Raw genomic sequence first — 18,590 nt, forward strand, 5'->3', positions numbered from 1 at the left:
AAGTATGTGAGACAAATTTTACCATCTTTGCCTACAAGAAGCAAATCACTGCAACTTTGCGGCAGAGTTCATCAGCTATACTGTGGAATATTGGGACTTTTCTCAGCTATTTTATTGAGTCACAGGAGACAGCCAGAGTCTGGGTAACTTTTATGTGTACAGGCGTCCAACATTAGAACAGTCTCGGAGTTCCTCTGGAGTGAGGAGGGTGATAACCGGAGAGCTCTTCGGGGGTCTCCAGGGGTCGGAATTTCCAAGAGTGTGGGTTCACAGAGGAGCTTGATTTACTTTAAAATGCCTCCTGCCAAACCCTCAGTGTTTACCAGAATCTAAGTGGTTTGCAAATCCAGATGTGAAGACTTCCTGTCCTGGAGCTTCTCGGTTAGTTCACCCTAACTCCTCTTCAGGATTCCCCAAGGAGGCAAAGAGGCGGGACGCCAGGAGGAGGAGGAGGAGGGGGAGGAGGAGGCGGCGCCGGCCAGCCTCACCCTCTTCTCTCTCCACCTCAAAGGCAAGAATTTCTGGGATGGGCAGATGGTCCACCCCCTCGTCCTCCTCCTTCCCTAAGTCTGGGTGGGTAGGGCGGGGCAAACCTCCGCCGCTCTCCATGTTTCCAGCACAGAGCCCCAAGTGTCCGCTGACTGTGGCGACAGAGGTGGCCCAGTGCGTCGCCGGGGTGGCTGGGATCCAGGGCGGGGCGGAGCCGGGGGAGGGCTGAGGGCCCGCCTCCCTTCCCGAGCCGCTGTCCCGTGGGGCGCGCGGCGTTAGCGCAGTGGTTAGCGATGCTGCTGCGGCCACCGCTGCTGCTGCTGCCGCTGCTGCTGCTGCTAAGGGGCCCCGGGGGCTGTCAAGAGGGCGCGGCGGCGGAGCTCACCCCAGAGCGGGTCCTCGAGTGGCAAGGTGAGTGCTCTCGGGCTGGGAAACCAAGCAGCGCATCAGGGGTGAAGGAGGTTGAGGAGAAGGACAGTGAAGCTGGCGGTGGGCGAGTGGCGACGTTGGCTGGCTGTGGATAGAGGCCAAGTTTCAGTAGTCCTAGGGAAGAGACACTCCTGCAGTTGGATGAGACCTGCGTCCCTGTCTCCAGACCCTTCTCTTCCCACAACTGCGAAGTGAGTAATACTGTTTTCCCAAGTGCGTGGTGGGGCGCGCTGTGGGTAGGGCCTGGCCTGAAGCCCACGGGGATAACCAGAGACAGGCAACAGGACACACTTCAAAGTGTAAACTTTCTGACTGCTGCTTACCCGAGAGATGGCCACCTCTCTCGGGTAAATGATGGTGAAAAGATGTCCTATTTCCTTACCTACCCAAACAAGCACACCAGGTGTGCACGGCCACCTGCAAAGTGGCACAGTGCCAGGTCCCGCCCCTCCTCCCCTTCAGGAAAGAAAGAACATTTACTTCTTTCTGTTAACTCCTCACACATGCCCTTCTGCCTCAGGAAAACTCTCCACCTGGACCAACCCACCCAAATCAGTTTTCTTCATCAGAAAAATGAGGAGAATTAAGTGCCATCCTTTCTAAAAGCATGTGGCATACTTGATGCTTTGGCCAGCATGACCATTTTTTCACTCACCCACACACACTAGTTCAATAACCATTTTTCTGAGCACCTATTATGCAGAAGACATGAGAAGGTACAAGTAAAGAGAAATAAAGAGTCTTTATTTGAAGGTCTCCTTCAGGTCTCACATGGTGAAGGGTAACCGGGTCGACGCTGAGGAACAAGGGTCCATATGCTTTAGTGGAGTCCCTTCTTTCTCATGACCACCCCAAGATTTTTGAGTGGTGCAAACACACAAGCCCTCAACTCCTAATTGAAAAGCTGGAGGTTCGAACACATCCAGAGGTGACTCCAAACACAAGCCTATCTCCTCCTCAAAAGTCACAGCATTGAAATCCCTGTGAAGTAGTTCAACTCTGCACATGTAGGTGTGAAAGGTGAGGTGACAGGACTTTACTGAAGGAGGAGCAATCTCCCAGCAGTCTCCATCCTGTGCCTTTTTGGGGATATGTTTTTTGAAGAAGGGGTTAAAAATTATGTAATCAAAGTCTGCGTACAATTTTTCCTCTTCAATTCACTATAGGTCTTTGAAGTCTTGCTTTCTAGATTATATTCTCTAGCATTCCCAGGAGACCTTATCAGGAACAGGTTGAGCAACACAGACCTTTCTAATGCTAAGGTGGCCAAAGGTCAGAGGCTCTTACATTCTTGGTGACCTGGTAATCAGTTCAATAAGAATTGCTCCCTTGCCTGAACCTGGAGTATCTGGTGCAGAGAACTGTGATCTGTTCCCAGTCGCAGTTTGCTACATGGGGATGTTCTTTACATTTTAAAGTGTAGATCTTGCCTGAGCATGAGGTGTCTAGGACTGGCCAGAAGCTTGTAGCATAAAGGAAAACTAGGATGGGGCCACGCAGAGAGTGATCTCTGAGCCAAGTTTAGCCCTGATCAGCTAATCCCTTTCTATATGTGGCAGACCCAAATCCAGGCCTGGGATAGCTGGTAATCAGTATCTGCTTTTAAGTGTCAAGGACACTTAGAAATAAGAACTATTAGTGGAAGTGTGACATGGTTCAAGTGATAGTTTGCAAATCTGAAGGGGTTTGACGCAGTGATCACAAAGGGTTTTGCACAGAGATATGTGCTGCGGCTAATGTTTTAAAAAGCGTGGAGATTGTGTGACTTTAAACAATATTTGATGGTCATCGTCACACAGACTGCCCTCAGTGGCCCCAGCTACCCATATCAGTGGGTTAATATAACCATATCAAGGTTAATAAAAGAGCTTGAAATCAAAGCCTTCTTGTACACACAAACATGAAAAAATACATAATCTTAGAGTTAGGAGGGATCCAAGATAGTTTCTGCTACAGCCATGAATTTTTCAAATATGGAACCTGAAGTACATGTAGTTAGCTATATTGTTAGATGCCTCAGTTTACCAAATGAGTCATTGTGGCACAATAACCCGGTGACCGGCAACCACAGAACAACAATGACAACAATATTCATTTTATGTTCATTAACAAGAGATCTGAAATAATGAGGCAGATAAAGTTTTCACCTGAATTTGTAGACACACACGCACACAGACACACACATATATAAAAATAAAATGGATTTGCCGTATAGGTATATAGATCTGATAATGCATGATAAGCCTCCCAGTCTTAGAAGGCAGATAATGAATGGTATAAAGCTGACTTTTATCAGTATATTTGACATTCATCAGTAATTTTGTATTTTAAAATCAGTAGATGCAATGTTGTATAGTCGGTGAGCTCATGGGATCTGGAGCCAGACTGTCCTGAGTTCAAGTCCTGGCTCTGCCATTCACTGTGTGGCCGTGAGGAACTTACTTACTTTCTTTGTGCCTCCATCCTTTCTTCTGCAAAAACAATGTGATTTATTATACTTACCCAAATGCTGTTCGTTTTTGCTTGACTATCACTGTGGAACCCCTTTTCTCTAATCAGTCCAGACTACCCTGACAGATTGATAGCCCTATGATAATTATCTCCTGCCCTTTGCATAACAATTCACTTGGTGTGCCTGGGCCCCATTTCCTCCTTTATTTAGTTCTACCACGGGACCTCAGTGGTAAGTTAGTTTTCCAGTCTGGAATTTAAACACTTCTAGCCATTATTAAAGTCAGCCATTGAATCAAGTACGACTTATAGGCAGCCCTTTTAATAGCCAGACTGAAATCTGCCCTATCCTGTGCCATCCTCACCATCTCTGAGAGACTAGAGCCATTGCTGAAGTCACAATGTTTGCAGCTGTTTCTCCTCCTTTTTAATGACTTCCTATTTAGGCTTTACATCTAATACTGTAACTACCCATGTTTTTATGTTCATAGGATTTTAAAGGCTTGATTTTTGGAAGCAGATGGCTAATTCTTCTTCCTCGTCTGTCTTTATCTAGGAGCTTTATTGCAGTCCTCAATGGCTGACTCTTCTGGTGCCCAAGACATTGATTGGTGCACAGATCTCAGCATTAGAGCACTCTACAATCTACACCAGTACAGCAGACTGACAGACAAGTGCTGTACCAGTAGGAACAAATAACACCCAGCACATACAACAACCACGACAACCATTACCAAAACTTGATCACCTAACTTACTCAAGTACCCCTGATGGGGTTGAAGATGAAGAAAAGTTGAAAAATAGGCATTTATTTTATCTATCTAAAGGGGGAAAAATAGAGGCAAGCAAAACAATTTTGACATTATGTTGAAGGCTAAAAATTATACTGATGAAATGGTCCAGCCAACCTAGTAGGAGATTTTCCTTTCTCAACACTTAATATCCAAGAGAGCAGCCCTTGGTGAGTATCAGAGTAGGTGCTTCTGAATGACCATTGACAAAGGAAATGAGGGGTTTGATGAATGTGAGGTCAGAGTGCTTGACCATGGAGTGCTATTGGAAGAGAAGAATGTGAAGCCAAGTCTATTTGGTAGCCTGTGATGAGAAGATGGCTACCAAGATTATTTATTCACCTACGCCTGGGCAAATTGATGAGAAACTCCTTTGGTACCTATTATAGGTGGACCTCAGTTGCATCTTCTAAGCAAAAGAAAACTCCCCAGCCAGGCTCCATTCCCACTCTCTCAAGCTGTTTCAGGGTCAGCTTGCATCTGCCATGTTCTTTCCAAAAAGTTCATTTATATGAGCAATAGCCCCTTTCTTACACCCTTAGTGTTAGGTGCGACATATTTTTTTTAAAAAAGTTCATTCATTGTCTGTTTAGTACTATGTTTTGTTGTTGTGTACCGTTGAGTTAGAACAGACCCATGGCTAACCCTCTGGTGGGTTTTCAGAGGTAATTAATCTCAACAGAGGAGATTGCCCATCCTTCTCGAACCATGTGCCTTTGGGATTGCAAGCACAGCTTGGTTTGAGTCTACTCAAAAGCAATCCCTAAAATATGTATTCGGATGCAAGTAGATTATCTGAAGTGTGATTCCAGGGAGCGCAGTGTGGGAATGAAGAAATGAGACCAAAAGGAAGCAAGCCACTATGGGCAACAAGGGGTCATTTTCACAAGGGACCTTTGAGGGACTGGATAGAACTTGTATCACTAGGGGCAGAAATGTGGTGTGTTTGTCTACCTGCTCCAACCCTTATTGCTTGATAATTGACCCTGAGACATTAGCCTTTGGTATTCTTGCCCTGCCTATAAATATCTAGGCAAGGAGACGTAGTCTCCTTGGAAACCTATAGGTGAGTGACCTCCAGGGTAAGGGTTTTGGAAGGGAAACAAATCTGCTTCACTACCACCCCCACTTGACATAAAAATTGGGGAAATATGTGTAAGCTATATACTGTTTCCATGAAGCAGAGAAACCAGTAACACAAACAGAAACAATGACTTAATAATGTGGTAGGTATTATGACACAAAGAACGAGCAAAGTGCGAAGGGGATGCAGAGGCAAGAGTAGCCGCGGGGGTTGGAGACTCACAAAGGGCACCTGAGTTGTCCTAAAGGTGATAACAATGGTATTTACCCAGACACACCTTTGTAAGATAGGCCAGGTGATCTGTTTGCAAGAGGTCATAACTTTAAAACACCTATGGGGAATTTCAATTCTGCACCTGAGTCCAAATCAACTCAATGTTGAATAACAATAACAGCATTGGATAAGTGGGTGTTTGCCTTATGGGAAAAAGGAGATTAGGCTTCCAGAATGTTATAGATTGAATTATGTCCTGACAAAATATGTGCTCTAAATACTAATTTTTGTGCCTAAGGTACATGGTTTAAAACATGGCATGGCTTAAAAGGAGGAAAGGCATGCATTAAGGTTGTATCCTTTCTCCATACCTACTCAATCTGTGTGCTGAGCAAATCATTTGAGAAGCTGGACTCTGTGAATAAGAATGTGACATTGGCATTGGAAGAAGACTCGTCAATAACCTACATTATGCAGATGATAGAACTTTGCTTGCAGAAAGTGAAGAAGACTCAGAGCACTTACTGCAAGAGATCAAAGCCTTTAAGAAAACAAAAATCTTTACCACTCAGCTCATAGGCAACATCATGATAGACGGAGAAAAGATTGGAGTTGTCAACAATTTCATTTTACTTGGATCTACAATCAACACTCATGGTAGAAATAGTCAAGAAATCAAAAGATGTGTTACATTGGGGAAATCTGCTTTCAGGGACTTCTCCAAAGTTCTGAAGGAACAAAGGTGTCAGTTCAAAGACTGAGGTGCACCTGATTTAAACCATGATGTTTTCAATTGCATCTTAAGCATCTGGAAGATAAACAATGAATAAGAATGATGACTTTGAATTGTGGTTTTGGTGAAAAAGTCCTGAGCACCCCTTGGACTGTTAAAAACAAATAAGTCTGTCTTGGAAGAAGTGTGACCAGGGTGCTCCTGTGAGGCAGTCAGGGTGAAACTTTGTCTCACGTACTTTAGGAGGAGTTCAGTCATTGGAAAAGGGCATTATGCTGTGAAAGGTAGAGGGTTAGAGAAAGAGAAGAAGACCCTCAACAGAGTGGATTGACACAGTAATAGTAACAATGAACTTGAGCGCATCATATATTCGGAGGATACTATAGGATAGGGCAAAGTTCAAATCTGTGGCTCACAGGGTCTGCATCAGTAGAAGTTTACTGAGTTAAAACTTCAATTCTGGCTTCGTTGGGGTGCAAGAAAAGAGGCCCACTGCAGCTCACTCACTCAGTCAAATGTACAAAGATAGTCAAGTTACTAGCATGTCAAAGGGACTTAATGGCAGGTTCTCTTGTGCAACCAAATCATTTAGGAATTGGGAACTGGCTTCTCTTATTCTCTCAGATACAGAATGCTCATTTCTTATTTCTGTTGAGTGGACTTCTCTACTTTGATTTTCAGAACCTAGTGTAATAACTACTAGGAAGAGTACCTCAGTTGCTTAGGAAAGGATCTAGCCACACCAATCATAATAGTCTGGTTAGTGCCCTGTGCTCTGTCCCTGAAACACAGACCTCCACATGGCTAGTTGATCTTGGTGGTGCAGAGAGCAGGTAGGCCGTAAGGTCCTGCACGTGGTGATACTGTCTTAACAGGGCCTGTGGTTGGACACATCTCCAGGGCAGGATTGTGGACAGTGCAAGAGGCTGTGACATGTTTATATTTGAAAATGGGAGAGGTGAGATAGTGAAGAGTTTTGGAAAGAGTTTGTCAGTTCCCTGAGTCTGTTGAGGCTACTGAGGAGAATCTTATTGGCCTCTGTAAGGAATTCAGAAAAAGGGAAGCCAGATTACACATTTTTTAAAAACTTTTTTCTTGTAAGTTGAGTGCAAGTTTACAGAGAAAATTGGTTTCTACTCAATACACAGCTTTTGTTTTATAACATTCATTACACTTCCTTCCTGTAATTCTTGTTTTCATTCCTTCTTCTATCCTATCCCTTCCTGCCCTCTGAAATTTATTTCTGGGCAAATAATACTCTCTTGATCTTGCTTGACTGATTGTTCTAAGGAGTGAGAACTTCTCTGGTGTCAGTGTTCACCTATTAGCATGTCTATTGCCTGGTTGAAAATGGAACCATTTTTGGAAGCATTTTACCTGTAGGTAACTAAGACATCGTCCAGGGGGTTCCTCCTGTCTGTATTAGATCACTAAGCCTGGTCATTTTTATGAGTTTTAGTTTTATACCTGTTCCTCCCATTCTACCCAAAACTCTCCTTCTATTATGATACCTTTTAGAGAAATCAGCAGTGGTAGCTGAGCACCATCCAGTTCTGTTGTCCTCATGGTGGTGGAGGCTGAAGTTGGTGTGGGCTTTTGATCCTTTGGACTAATTATTTCTGTCTTTGATTTTCTTTGCTCTTCTTTGTTCCAAACAGGACCATTAATTGCACTTTAGATGACCCAACTTTTAAGTCTCAGTTTCCATTCACCAAAATGGAATGGAGAACAATTGCTTTTGTAAACTATGTAATACCAATGAACCTTGATGTCCCCTGACACTATGACCCAAAGACACTAGGATTAGCAACCCTTCCCTTCAGGGTATTTGGCTATGATTAAGATGTTTACATCATTTTCACACCTGTTGACTCTCCTATATACATGGATATATTTACAACATACACAAATATCTCTCTCCCATTGCTGTTGAGTCACAACCAACTCATAGTTTGCCCTTCACTGGGTTTCCAAAACTATAAATTGGATGGAAAGACATTGCCCATTTTCTCTCCTCTGAGCTACTGGTTTGAACTGCTAGAGGCGTGACCTTTGGGTTTGCAACCCAGTACCCTATGGACTGCACTTTCAGAGCTCCCTGTGGAAGTGTATGTGTAGAAATATCATCTGACAAACCTTTATTTGGCTGTGGGTGTGGTCCCTTTTATCTGCCCATATCTGTTTGTCTTGCCTTTATCCACCTGTAGACTCATCTTTATCATGCAGGATTTTGCATGTACTAATGCCTATCTTTAATATCTGTATCTCTAACATACCTCTCCAAGCTGGATGATAATTTGAGGTTTAGGAATGCCTTGACCAGTTTGAGACTTGAAAGGGATAATGTTAAAATTGTACAAATTGAGGAGGAGGTCCTTTGGAAGACTCAAGCAGCAGCTTAAGAAGAAAAAACATTGATGACCTGACATTAGTCTGTCCTGGTAGGAATAGTGAGGAACACAAAGTTTAGACTCAAGAGATGAGGATTGAAGCAGGAAAAAATTGAGAATAATGGACTTAATGAAAGTTAGGAGGTGGGGGAGGTGGTGAGATGGGAATATTGATTGTTGTTGTTGTTGTTATGTGCCATCGAGTCGTTTCCGACTCATAGCGACCCTATGCACAACAGCTCTAAACCCTGCTCTATCCTGCGCCAACCACACCGCCTCTGACACACCCATCCCGATTACCCCAGTCACCAAATCAATCCATCTCATAGAGGGTCTTCCCCTCCTGTGCTGTTCCTCCACCCTCCCAAGCATGATGTCCCTCTCCAAGGACCCGTCCCTCCTGGCAACATGTCCAAAGTATGTCAGACGAAGCCCCAGAATCCTTGCCTCCAAGGAGCAGCTTGGTTTAATCCTCTCCAAGATGGATCTGTTTGTTTTCCTGGCAGTCCATGGTACATTCAGTACCCTTCTCCAGCACCACAGTTCAAAAGCATCCACTCTCCTTCTGTCCTCCCTAGTCATTGTCCAACTCTCTGATGCATAACAAGTGATTGCAAATACCATGACCTGTATCAGGCGCACCTTAGTCTCCAGAGAGACACTGTTGTTCCTGAGTACGTTTGAGAGGTCCCTAACGGCAGACTTTCCCATCGCGATACGCTTTTTGATTTCCTGACTGCTGGTACCAAGAGTGTTGACTGTGGAAGAAAGAAATGGAATATTGATTATACAGTGGAAATCCCACCTTGGAAGGTTCTTTCTAAGTAGCGACAGGAGCCATTGTAGGCGTGGTCATAGATGTGATTTATTAAAGGGAATGAACAGCTGTTCTTCAGAACAGAAGAGGTCAAGAAGATAGGAATACAGAGCAGTGCAGTTGAAAGAGTTTGGAATTTTCATGAATGACAATAAGAAATATATTTTACATCACGATTTAGTACAAAGGTATATACATAGATATATAACTGAAACAAAAATGTCATAAAATGCACTTAATATGATGCATTGTTTTCTATTCCATTTGAATCTCTTTTGTTTTGTAATGCCAGTTGTGACTCACTAAACTGATTTCAGTTTCCTGTAGCCAAGGAACTCTGGGCTAGAATGTTAGATCATTTTTGTGGACGTTTAAGGTTTGAGGATTGAGAGCACATCAGTCAGTCTGCTGGTAACACAGTGAATGTAAGGAAGAGAAGTTATAGCTACAGACTCCAAAGAAGAGGAAGGAGGGAAAGGGCACTATGACGAAGAGGTTCCCAAGGGAGGGTCACAAGAGCCACTATGTGGAGACAGCAGCAGGGAGAAATCAGGGCAAGATTTTTCCCATAGCTCCATCCTAACAGGCAAAAATCCCTTCCGACTATGAGCCCTGGTGGCCTAGTGGGTAGAGAACTTTGGTGCTAACCCAAAAGTGATACCTCTGGCAGTTCAAATCCACCAGCGGCTCTAAGGGGGAAAGAGGGACCATCTCCTCCCGTACACTTGACAGCCTCAGAAAACTCAGTGGAGGGTTAGCTATGAGTTGGTTCTGATTGACTGCAATGAGTTTGCATTTCAAGTTTGAAAATCCAGTGAGATAGGTAATAATAATGCATACTCCTCTTTTCAGATGAGGAGGGGTTATGGTTAACTTGTACCTCTAGCAGCTTGTCAAGAGGGGATTTGAATCGGACACTCAAGAACGAATGTTAGGTGTCATAAAGTCAACAATAACTCACAGCGACCCTATCTATGAACAACAGACTTGAACTTTATTTGTACTTGTCATCCTCTCTGATATGCTTGGGCCCATTGTTAAAATCGCTGTGTTGATCCATTTTCTTGGGAGTCTTGTGACCCTAGAAAGTAGTGTGTCCTGTAAGTAGCATTTTGTAATCAGAGAAGCAAGGCCAGGCTTTCCATCCCTGTAACTATTCCCTTTCCAAACCAATACATCCTCATGTGGGAATGAATATTTTCACAAAGCAGACATGTGCAAAGCTACTGATTTATTTATTTACTGTTCTAAGCAACACATCTACACCCCTAGGCAATGAGCTATTCCCCTAATTGGGAGATTTGGCATTTAAATAATTTATGATCCCATATTGGTTTACCTGCCCTTCCTGGCCGTATATAATCAGCCATCTGGACTCCATTTTTGTCATCTTCACCCATCATCTTTCAGCATCTCTTCCATTTTATACTTTTTTCATCTCCTCTCCTCTGGCCACTTCTTCCTAATAAACCTTTGCAAAGCAGCATAGATTTCCAGTTTTCCTGGTCCTTTTTACACTTTCTCATTAAGCTTTTAATTCTAACCCTGTTGTTGTCACAGTAACTGATGCTATAGATACAGCTTCCAGGCTAATGACCAGAAAGGGTGAAACACACAGAACTCATTTTCTCCTCTGGATCCCTCCTTTGCCCGCCTAATAATTTGCTTAATTATATCAGGTTTTCTGAAGAAATAACTGCTTTGTTTTGCCCTTCCTGAACTCATTCTTATGACATAAATCTTCAGATGATTTATCTGTGTAACACATTTGAAGCATTTATAGACCTTTCTCGCTGATTTGAAAGCCTTTCAGGGGTTGTTCAAATACTTAGTTAAGAATGTATACTATATATTAAATGGACCAAAGGGAATAAAAAAATGTTACAGTTCATTTACAAAAATGTTATAGTTCATGAAAAAACAAGCAAAATAGCAACTTGTAAATGAATTATTAAGTCATTCAGGGGAAAAAATATAAAGCCACTTGAGAAAACTGGTGAGGTTTTACTAGGATTTCTATAGATTCCATAGATATAGAACTAAACAAAGTAGACAAGTCTTTCTGCTTGAATACACATTAGCCACAGGTGTTTTTAATTTCTAATGCTTTCCACACTACCACAATTTTAAAGAAATAAGCTACTGAAAGTTTTGTCCTTTCTGGCTTTTGGCACTTGGCTCTTAAAAACTTTCCTTTTTCATTATGAAAATAAAAACAGGAAATTTAACATGCTTATTGAACTCTACACGTTGCTATCTTATTTTGCTGTTGTTTGTACAACATCTGTGTTGAAAGTTTATACTAGCTTTTACTCTTGTTAACATCCATTAGGGAGACATAGTGATTGAAGTCACTCTCATAAGACTCTATAAGGTTAGCACTATTAGAAACTCCATTATGCAAATGAGGAAACCCACACTCATTTAGCTTCTAGCAGTTCTAAAGTCCTTTTCACAGTCGCCAAAATCTTCTTTGCATGATGTCCATGATTCTAGCCTGTTCAAATAAGAACAGTGTCACCTTTGAGGGCATGTAACCCAACACCATGCTCCAGAAGATTCGTGTTTACCACTTTCAGTCCTGAGATTTTAAATCCTTCTATGTTTGAATTTGTGCTTTGTGCTGGAGGTCCTATGAGACAGTGAAGCACAAACTTGCCTCAAGTTTGTACGATGCTATCTCTTGTTACCTCCCTATCTCCCCAAGAAGATTTCTTAGCTGCCTCTGTCTGCTCCTACCCACCATAGCTTCTGCTCTGAGCTAAGAATGGCAACCAGGTCAAATTGAGGTTGAAGGACTAGAAACCGGCAGTTCCTCTGGGTAGGACAAGCCTGTGGCCATCCTCACTGACCTGGCATCACCACTGCAAGTTCAGTGTGGATTTTGTTGAGAGCTGATCCCCATTCTAGATACTTGCATGAAGCTCTGGTGGGACTTGTACTGTTAACCCAAAGCTAATCCTTCTCTGGCAGTTAGAACCCACCTGGCCTCCTCAAGAGAAAGAGGGGTAATTTCCTCTCATGCAGTTTACATCCTCTGAAATAACCCTGTGGAGGGTTCACTCGGTGTTAATTCTGACTAGATGACAAAGACCTTAAGTATAAGATTTGTGGGTTGTCAGTCTACCTTGGATTAGGCAGTGGATTCATGAGTCATACCGATTTACTTCTATGTCCACAGCCAGACCCATTCCTTTTCATTTTCCCCTGAATACAGCAAATTATATAAACATCCCTGAATAAGAGGGAAGGTAACTAATAATATATGTTAAATAATAATAGTAGTAGTAGTAATAATAATAGTAAAAAAAATTTTTTTTAATGGACATGTCCTAAAAGCAATAAAGATGAATTTGCTCAGTGTAAACACGTTTGCTTTCAAAATGTCAGATTGTTTCCAGAGTTGGTTTTGGTTGGGGGTGGAGTTGTTGCCTGCTTTTGTTTGTTTTGGTGACCCAGTCTTTGGATCTATTCCCCCTGAATTTTAAGCGCCCGGCATCTATGAGGGAATTTTAACAACGTTCTGAACCGGTCAGCTGTGGCTTGTCTTGTTTAAACTTGCTCTTTGTAACAAAGTTCCTTGGTGACTGAGACGGTATATTTTCAACAAAGCCTGGGAGATGATAACAGGAACATTGGGAATAATGATTTTTACATAAGTAATGCTAGATTCTTTAGCGTTAAAAAAATAAAAATAAAAATAAAAATAAAAAAGGAAGGCAGGGGAATATGGAACAGTAGAAGAGAAACTAGAAGGAAGGAAAACGTTTTCAACTCAATTTGCAAATGCATTGGTAAGATTCAGAGCTACAGCAAAGTGTTTCAAAGGAGAGTCCTTACATAAGATTTTAGACAAGAGTCTAAAACCAGAAACCAAACCAGTTTCTGTTGTTGAGTCAGTCTCAACTTTTGGTAACCCTATGGTAATGGCTCCAATAGAGGTTTCAAAGTATGACCTTTCAAAAACAATCACCAAGTTAAATCTTTCTTTTGAGACATTACTGGGTAAAACAGCACTCTGGTGGCATAGTGGGGTAAGGAAATGTGCTGCCAACCTAGTGTCAGGTAGTTCAAATCTATCAGCTGCTTCTCAGGAGAAACATGGACAAGCTCCTCCAGCGTGATTTACAGTCTCTGAAAAAAAACACTGGAAAGTTAGCTATGAGTTGTTTTCTTCTCCATGGGAATGACTTTTACTTTTATTGACTGGGTAAATTCAAACCCACCAACTTTTCTGTCAGTAATCAAGTGCTTAATCAAAAGGAGTGGTCAAACGAAATCCACTGTTATTGAGTTGATTGCAGGCGATAATGAGCTGGCAGGACAGGGTAGAACTTCCCGCAGGTTTCCTATGAAAGCCCACGGCCCCTTCCTTTGAGGAGCAGAGTAGTTGGTAGATTTGAACTACCAGCCTTTTGGTCGGCAGCCAGATTCTTTAACCACTACAACACCAAAGGTCCTGCAAAAGTCAGCTGCTGTAAGATGGGGACCGAGCAAGAGACAGGCGAGGGAATGAGACAGTCTAGTAGAGTGAGAAAGGGTTTGTACAGGGGTTGGGAATAGGCGATGTGAATCCTCACAAAACTGGAATCTGATGGAGCTGATTAACCCAGGTTTCATTTTCACACATGACAAAGGGTATTTTGTGAAACTTGGAACTTGGAGCAGTGATTTTGGGAGATTAAAGGAAAGGGGATATAAATGAAGAGAGCATGTGAAATGATTTAGCAAGAGGGAGCCCACAGGCCTGTGGAAGTGGTGATTATCTGGGTTCAGAAGCCACAGGAGAAAAAAGAAGGCTCTGAGTCAAGGACAATGCTAGGGCAAAGGAAGACAGAAATTCTTAGACAAGAGGACAAGAAACATGAACATTGTTAGGTGTTTTTAAGAGACATACTACCTATTAGATGATTTGGTATAAAATTCCAACATACACATAGAGATAGGAAGGGTAAGCACACCTTCTCTGTGTTCTTTCAGTTACTATGCCAAGCAACTTGCTGTAAGCACAAACAGTTCTTTGCTTATTGGTTTGGAAAGTCATTTTGAGACTCCAGATTTTCTGTGTTACTCAGCCATGCACGGAATTAGATTTGGCAACTTACAACCTCCCTTCCTGCTGTGGGCAAGGCTAAGGATCACACTCAGCTCTGAATCCGTTGTTTCCCAGACAAAAGAGACACAGGCAAGCCCAAATGAGAGAGGCTGGAAAAAGTTGCTACATCTCAGGGGACAAGCTCAGGAAGAAACCATTCCCCTTAAGACAAGGGAGAGAGACGCCCTCCTTACTACCCACTTAACTTTCCTTCTGAAACGGAAATACTGTCAGAACAGCAAGGAAATGGATAGATTTAAGGGATGATGCAGAGCAGAAAGCATGTGAAGCCAGTACAAGCTACGTGAGTGGATGGCGCAGGAGAGGTTTTATACCCAGGGGACTGCAGAAGGAGATTGAATTGGATTGCATTTGGCAAGCTGTGGCTTTTCTAATAGCTTGTCTTAAACTTTGTACGTGATGTGAACCATACAATTGAACATTTCCTTCCAGTTGCCTTAACATGGAGTGATACAGAAGCAAGCTTTGTGTGGAGTTGCATTAGGTTGCCACTATCACCGTATAATTCATTGTAAAAACTTTGCTTGCCTAAAATGCAATAATGAAAAGTAGACACACATATTCACACTGATATAGATGTTATTGTTGATGTATGCTGCTTAGTTGAAATTCTCCCATAGCAGACCCATAAGAGGCAGTTAATCACATGGGAGGAGTTACCTATGTATGTATGTATGTGTGTGTGTGTGTCTATATATATCTATATCTATGTGTATATGTAGATATATGTATGTATATATGTATCTGTATCTATTATCATCTATATCTGAATAAGCCTTTTGTTAGATTTTACTTAAAATTACACTTTTTTTACTTAAAAAATAAAGAACCCCACTACCCTCAAGATGATTCTAAGTAATAGCAAACCTCCATCTATTTTCTTGGACTGGAAATCTTTATAGGAAAAGACTGCCCATCTTTCTCCCATGGAGTAACTGGTGATTTGAAATGGTAACTTTCGGTTAGCATCCTAAAACACTATACAGTACATTACCAGGGCTTTTAGTTTTATTATTGAAGGGGGGAAAGTACAAATGAAGAACTAGATCGGTTGAGGTCTCGGAGGATTCACAATATGAGACTTCCATGTTTCACAAAGGGGCATACAACCCTTCCACATGCACTAATGTTTTTCACCCACCAGGAATCCCATGCAGCTTCTTTGTTCAGAGCCTTTCCTGGCTATTATACAGGCATAGAGATCCTCTGATACCATATGGTGAGGTATTTCTGGCCTGACCAACCTGCACTTGAGTCACCTCACTAGTATAAACTTTAAGGTAGGCAGCTTCCAGAGCCCTTGAGTTAATAAACATATTTAAGTCACTGGGAAGATCGTAAGGTTTCAAAGGTTTTCTCTAAGAAGCTAAAGATACAGACTAAATTCTTTAGGTAAAGTCAATTGCAAACTCCACAGGCCGCCCCTGGGCTTTGGTTATATATGTTGTTGTGTACCATAGAGTTGGAACCGACCTATAGCTAATTCTCTAGTGGGTTTTCAGAGGCAGTTAATCACATGGGAGGAGATTGCCCATCCTTCTCCCACTGATTAGCTAGGGGCCTTGAGCTGTGTGTCTTTGGGATTGCAACCCAGCTTTGTACCATTAGACCACCAGAGCTCTTTTTCCTTTAATATGCCTACCAATTGGAGGGAGCTCTGGTGGCCTAATGGGTAAGGAGCTGCACTGCTAAACCTGAAGGCAAACATTTTGAATCCACTAGTGGCTCCTTGGGAGAAAGACAGGCAATCTCCTGTGTAGTTCCAGCCTCTGAAAACATGCTGGAGGGTCAACTATGAGTCAGTTCTGACTTGACAGCAATGAGCAGCAATAAAAACAACTGGCCAATCTCCATTCAGCCCTTTAAGGGTAATTTAGATCCAGTTCTTCACGCCAGTCATATTACATCTTGATGATCTGTCCAAGTCAGCAGAATCATCAGTGTTGATCATCAGTATTAGTGTGATAATTTGATTAATCACACCAGTGTTATACCATGTCACACTATAATAGAAGCAATGTAAAAGGTAAGAGTTCAAAGATACTGATACTTTACTAGAGTCCAGGTCAGTCAAGTGCATCATCATATTGTACGTATATTTTGCAGCGGGAGATCACTCGGGTTTGCTGCAAGCCCAAAAGCAGAGGTGGTCTTGGCTTCTCTCTTTCAGTCATCTGGCATAATTGAACTAAGAGAAAATATCATCCCTTGCTCTGAGTCTCTTTCAAGCCATGAATGTAATTTTTAGTTTTGTCTGAAGGAGTTCTGATGACCTGCTCCTTAGGGAACCTCATTGGTGGTTCAAATCTCCCAGAGACTCCAAGGGATAGAGATGGCAGTCTCACACATGTGATTTACAGACCCAGAAACCCAGGGGAGGGTCAGCTATGAGTTGGCTAGAGTTAACAACAAGTAGAATACTCATTATAAGGTAGGCAAAACTTATTCATTCCTTTACCCTCAGCAGAAATTGTTTTATTTGTTGCAAGTATTTTTTTCTTACACGCAGAAATCATACAAAGCCTATCTTATAAGAGTATTTTCAGCCAGATTAACTTTTCCTGAATTAAAGTGTCTTGTATCAAAGAAGATATCTAAAGGTGAATTTGGAGGTGATTTATAGATCCTGAGAGTAAAGTGGGAGGCCCTGAAGATAATATCTCTAGAGTTGAGTCAAGTCAGCACTGCTCAAGCAAAGGGATCTAACTGTAACAGTCCCAGGCTTCTAGCTCCAACCTCAGGCACCTGATAGCCCTTGAACCCCAGAAACTGCCTTTCCCAGAGTCCTCATATTCCATAATTTACTCAGTCTTGCTATTTCTTTAAATCTTCTCTAAGTGATGGCAGTCTGGACCATTCCCTCTTTTCCTTTCCCTTCACTACCAAATGAATTGATGCTTCCAAACTCTGCTATTGGATCACAGCAGTAGTCTCCAGACTGCCCTCAGTTCTTCCCAGGTATCTCTTCCTGGGAACTGGAGGCAGAAGGTGGTCATTCATTTCTATACAGCAAATTCACAGTAAATGTTTTCAGTGATTCCCCAGCCCAATTAACTCACCTTCCACACTAAGACACGATAATTGGGATTCTCTATTCAAATTCATTCACCTTTCATGCCTTCCACATCAAAGAGAGCTTTTACTTAAAAAGTTCCCTTTAATCATATTATGGATTGAATTATGACCCCCAAAAGAGGTGCTGAAATCTTAAACTCTGTATTTGTGATGAGGGAGCTTTGATGGCATTGCATTGGTAACCCAGAGTCTTACTGGTTCAAATCCACCAGGCACTCCTGGGAGAAAGATGGGCAGTCTCCTCATATTGCTGTTTATAGCCTCCGCGGTCCACTGGAGGGTGGCTGTGAGTCAGAACCCGAGGGTGGCTGTGAGTCAGAACCCATTGTTGGCAGTGAGTCCTTACTTCTGAATGTTATCTCATCTGGGAATATGTCTCTTTGTTTTGTTAATGAGTCCATTTCAGTATAGAAATGCCTCACCTACTGCCATTCAGTTCATTCAGGATCATAGGTAACCTCCATCTGGTTTCTGAGGCTGTAAATCTTTGCAAGAGGAAGGGTATGTATTAAGCTAGTTATTTTTAGATAGAAAAGAAAGAATTTGGGCACAGAGAAGTAAGCAAACACAAGTGAGAGAAGATAATGCCAAGTGGAAATCTCTAAAGGATGCCACAAACATTAGTGACCAGAATTTTCCTCAGGACATTCAGAGAAAGCCTCCCTGAAGCCTTTCTATAACTGTTGACATTTATCAAAGTTCATAGAGTTTCCAGAGGCCTGTTGTTTAGGAAATGGAAGCCACTCATGCTTCCAATCCTCTAGACCTAACTCCCTCAATTTTAAATTCTAGCCTCCTACAGTACAATAAGAAAACATATTTCTGCTTGTTAAGTCTACTTTTATGTTTGTTACTACAGCACTACTTGTTGGATGTGCCATTGAGTTGCCTGCAACTCATAAACACCCTATGTCAATAACTCTGAACTCTATCCTGAGCTAATCTCCCTGTCTCTGATACACCTACTCCCATGAGCCCAGTTACTGTATCAATCTATCTTAT

General features: G+C 42.2%; 1 protein-coding gene across 1 annotated transcript in view; it reads left to right on the top strand.

Moving 5' to 3' along the window:
• The first annotated feature begins 782 nt into the window (after positions 1 to 782).
• The window catches only part of PLA2R1 (phospholipase A2 receptor 1, 180kDa), a 171,689-nt gene continuing 153,881 nt past the window's right edge, over positions 783 to 18,590 (top strand). The window contains exon 1 of the mRNA XM_006879370.1: positions 783 to 900. Within this exon, the coding sequence (XP_006879432.1) occupies positions 783 to 900 (118 nt within the window). The remainder of the gene's footprint in view (positions 901 to 18,590) is intronic.

Source organism: Elephantulus edwardii, unplaced genomic scaffold, assembly GCF_000299155.1.
Source record: "Elephantulus edwardii isolate Elephantulus edwardi_28Jun2011 unplaced genomic scaffold, EleEdw1.0 scaffold00003, whole genome shotgun sequence".
NCBI lineage: Eukaryota > Metazoa > Chordata > Mammalia > Macroscelidea > Macroscelididae > Elephantulus > Elephantulus edwardii.